At 36.4% G+C, this 4344-nt stretch overlaps 1 protein-coding gene across 3 annotated transcripts in view; it reads right to left on the bottom strand.

Annotated features, from left to right (window-relative positions):
* The window catches only part of NRDC (nardilysin convertase), a 107103-nt gene that overhangs the window by 17316 nt on the left and 85443 nt on the right, over positions 1-4344 (bottom strand). For all 3 annotated transcript variants that reach the window (XM_012811467.2, XM_023519155.1, XM_012811468.2), the window contains 3 exons: positions 4221-4344; positions 3609-3695; positions 1547-1666 (listed from right to left, as the gene is read on the bottom strand). In XM_012811467.2, the coding sequence (XP_012666921.1) occupies positions 1547-1666; positions 3609-3695; positions 4221-4344 (331 nt within the window). The remainder of the gene's footprint in view (positions 1-1546; positions 1667-3608; positions 3696-4220) is intronic.

Genomic DNA, 4344 nt, shown 5'->3' with positions numbered 1-4344 from the left:
TTTTATGTTTTTAAAAACTTCCCTACACATCTACATCTGAGTTTATGAAACAAAAATGATGGAGAATGGAATGAGCCATGGAGAGGGGTGGTATGTTCTAACTACTTGAGTTTAAATCCCTTCAAACTTTGCATTTCACCTTCTCTTTCAAAAAAAAAAAAAAAATCAAAGCAATAAGGACAGTGTACAGCAGCTTCCCAAGGAAGGTAAATAAACTTTAAGAATATGTTTAGAAACTCTGACAAGCTATTAAAAAAAAAAAAAAAAAAAAAAATCAAAGCAATAATAACAGTGTACAGCAGCTTCCCAAGGAAGGTAAATAAACTTTAAGAATATGTTTAGAAACTCTGACAAGCTATTAAAAAAAACTGTGGCAACCTCTTTCCAGTAAACCAATATTCTGTAGAGCTGCACTCTAGTTGTGTTTGAGGTTGAACATATGGATTAAATGGCAAATGAAAGGACCCAGACTATGATTCCAAGTTGCTTCAGTGAATTCCTGTGCCATGCATAAGAAAAAAACATAAAATAGCAATATGGTTAGAGCCCCAATGTTAAAGACAAGGACTTCAGAGTCCACTGAACTCTACACTATGCTTCCTTTACACTGAAAACTGGTAGAGCAGTGGTTCTCAACCTTCCTAATGCCATGGCCCTTTAATACAGTTCCTGTGGGCTGAGAACCTCTGCGGTAGAGGGAGGCAAATCAGGAAGATTTCAGATTTATAATAGTAGACTAGGCTATTTATTATGTCTAAGAATAATTTTGTCCATATACTCTTGCTCTCTTTTTAAAAAATAATAATCAGGCTCAGCACCCATAGCTCAGTGAGTAGGGCGCTGGCCACATATACTGAGGCTGGCGAGTTTGAGCCTGGCCAGGGCTCAAACAACAATGCTAAACAACAATGACAACTGCAACAAAAAAATAGCCAGGCATTGTGGAGGGCACCTGTGGTCCCAGTTACTTGTGAGGCTGAGGTAAGAAAATCGCTTAAGCCCAGGAGTTTGAGGTTGCTGTCAGCTGTGACGCTCGGCACTCTACCCAGGGCAAGATAGTGAGACTGTCTCAAAACAAAAGAAAACAAAAAATAAACAAAAAAATCAAATAATACCAATTCCTTAAGATGCCCAAACACCAGGCTCTGCTTTAATTTAGCTGAAAGAAAAAATATCTGAAAATAATTTCTTTCATTCTCGGCTGGAATTTTTATTTCTTGGAAACTGGAATGTCCATAGTGGTTTGTGTGACAGCTCGGGAACACACCAGGAATCTGGGAGACGAGCCTGGAAAAGACCTTCAGATGGAAGAGGAAGGTGACAGACACAGCAAAAAAAATTGCTACCAAGTAGAGAAAGATTTGTTTTACTTATTTTATTCCCTTTAGGGAGAGCAAGGGGGTTCCAAGCCAGCTTCCTGGAGGCACCTAGTACTTGCCTCTTTTGCAAAGAAGGACCCAAGCAATTAGATAATCAGGTCAAATAGAGTATCTAAGAGAGAGCACTGGGATTCAGCAGGAAAGTGAAAGGAAGGACAACATCTTACCTTTGGGGATCTTGAATTTGTTGTCTTTCTTATACCACAGGCAACCTTGTGGAGTATTCACAATTTTAACAGGGTATTCTGTTTCAGGACAATCAAAAGCCTTCAATGTGAAGTCGGTGGCTAACAAAAGAAAAGAGTAATAATTCACCAAGTATTTCAACAAGATTCTCAATTCACCAAGTATTTCAACAGGATTCCCAGCAATTTTTTCTTGGCTCCAGAAGGCTAAGTAACTTTTCTTTGTGGCAAAAAGAAGCCAAGTTCAAATACTGAAGTACAACAAATTAGTAGAACAATGCTGAAAAGAAAACTACGTTGGCCTTAAACTAAATGAACTCTGAAGATCTACAATATCTTACGAGTCGGTTCTGATTTCTACACATTCTGCTTTACTTTCTCAAACTCTCAGGGAGTTAGGATAGTTATAGAATGTCTTTTCCCAACCTTATGGACATTCCAAAGGTTATAAAATATTTCTGCTCAAAGTCAAACTTGTCCGATTTTCATTTAATGAAAACAAATTGTTTCATCAACATGTTTCAGCAATTGAAAAAAGAAAAGTTCTTGCTAGATTTATTTTTTAAAAGTGGGTTGTTTATTTAAAGTTCAAGATATGGAACTGAATTATCTAAAATATACAATACTTTTTTTAAAAGGCTTTTTTTTTTTTTTGGTCTAATTGAGACAAGAGTCACATAAAATTAAGTATAGTGCAGCCTCATAGTCGACCACCCCCCTACACAGACCACTTTCCTTAAGTTGACCTAATTTTCATAGACTGGAAATGCACCACATGTACTCAAAAGAAATCCTTATGTTGACCAGTTTGTTACAGCTGGGTGATCGCCCGACAGAGGTTCTACTGTGTCTGAGAGTGAACAATTCCAGGGCAGCAGCATTACACTCACAGTGTTGTACAACCACCACTTCTATCTAGTTCCAAATCATTTCGTTACCCTAAAAGGAAACCGCCTCCCCAGTAGGGAGTCATTCCCCACTGCCCACTCCCTTCACTCCCTAACAACCACCAGTCTGTGTTCTATCTCTATGGATTTACCTATTCCAGATATTTCATATAAATGGACTCATTAAATATGTGACCTTTTGCGTCTGGTTCCTTTCACTTAGCATGATGTTTGCAAGGTTCTTCCACATTACAGTATGTAACAGTACTTCTTTTTTTTAAATAACTAAGTAATATTCTAAAGTATGTATATAGTATAATTTGTTTCCCCATTCATCCACTGACAAACATTTGGGCTATTGTGATCTTTTGGGGAGTCTGGATAGTGCTGTATAAACATTCATGTACATGTATTTTTTTGAGTACTTGTTTTTAATTCTTTTGAGTAAACATAGAAGAGTGGAATGGTTGGGGATATGATGTCCTGAGTAAATTATAGTCCTAAACAACTGTGAAGCCTTTGCCATGGAATCAGTGGCTTTCAATTTGTTTTACTACAACTCACCGTTAGAAATATGTTTTCCATTGCAAGCTAGCAGACAGATATACACATATATACTTATTTGAAACAAATGTTCCTAAAATTACACTCTCTGTACATGCAATGAAAAAGTTTCCTATTTTCCATCCTAACTGATTTTTGACTGCCTTCATAGCATGTTACACTGGCCTTTCAACCCATTAATTACATTGATTTTACAACTTTCTAATGGAATGTAACTTGCAATTTGAAAACAACAGAACAGCCTGACAAAATAGTGACAATTCCTAAGGAAACTGATGTGAAAGGATCAGTTACCATGTACAAGAAAAATCATAAACTTTAGAGAGTCCTAAGATCTATGTTTAAATCCTGGTTTCTCCATTCACAAACTGAATAGTCTTCTAGTCACTTTGCTTTTGTGAGCCTCAATTTTGAATTTGTAAAATTAAGAAAATAGCAAGCCCAACCCTAGGATATTACTGGAAATCTCAAATATGAGCTCATATGGTACTATGCAAAACTTAATACAATACTATACTATATCGTATATAGTCTAGGTGCTATTTGTTTTATTAGTACATGGATAGATTATGTTTGACTGCTATTTTACTGACCTATATACTTGTTTTCGGCTGGAAGATGAAGTTCTGAATTTAATTCGAAATCACTCTTCCATAGTTCAGCCCAAGAGTTATCAACATCTGTAGAAAGGAAAAACAAATCAATGTCATAACCAATGCACTATTCAGAATTCTCTTTATAACACATCAGTCATCAAGTGGTCTTCCCAAATCAACCCTCTTTTCTCAGGAAAATTATGAAATCTTACTACTCAAAGTGTGGTCCCAGCAGCACTGGCATCAGCTGGGGTACTGTCAGAAACACAGAATCTCAGGCCCCACCCAGATCCACTAAGTAAGTAACCTGTATTCTACTAAGATCTGCAGGTGATAAAATGCACACTGAAGTTTGAAGTGCTTTTTAAAAATGAAGTCAAAACTCTGCCCTCCCAAAAAACCAAGACAATAGGATTTTAACCGCTAATGAGTATAGAAACATAGCAGAAAATAGCTGACTGAAAAGTAGTTTAAATAGTTTTCATTTCAAAACAAACTTTCAAAAAATTATACATCTTTCCCCACAAGAACTACTGGAGAAATAAAGAATAAAAATTACCAGGTAAGTCAAATATACCTAAAAGTAGGACAATTGTTAAAATATTTTACCTTCAATACTATACTGAGTCCCAAACCATTTCTCCTTGAGGTCACATTTTCCCTCATTAGCACCAGACAGTAGAACAAGATTTGCTTTCTGAGGAACTAGTTGATTAAGGGCTTCAGCAATGAC

The sequence above is a fragment of the Otolemur garnettii genome, unplaced genomic scaffold, assembly GCF_000181295.1.
Source record: "Otolemur garnettii isolate 467f Iridium unplaced genomic scaffold, OtoGar3 scaffold00159, whole genome shotgun sequence".
Lineage (NCBI taxonomy): Eukaryota > Metazoa > Chordata > Mammalia > Primates > Galagidae > Otolemur > Otolemur garnettii.
Note: the sequence above shows the minus strand (reverse complement) of the source record. Positions and strands in the feature narration are given on the sequence as shown.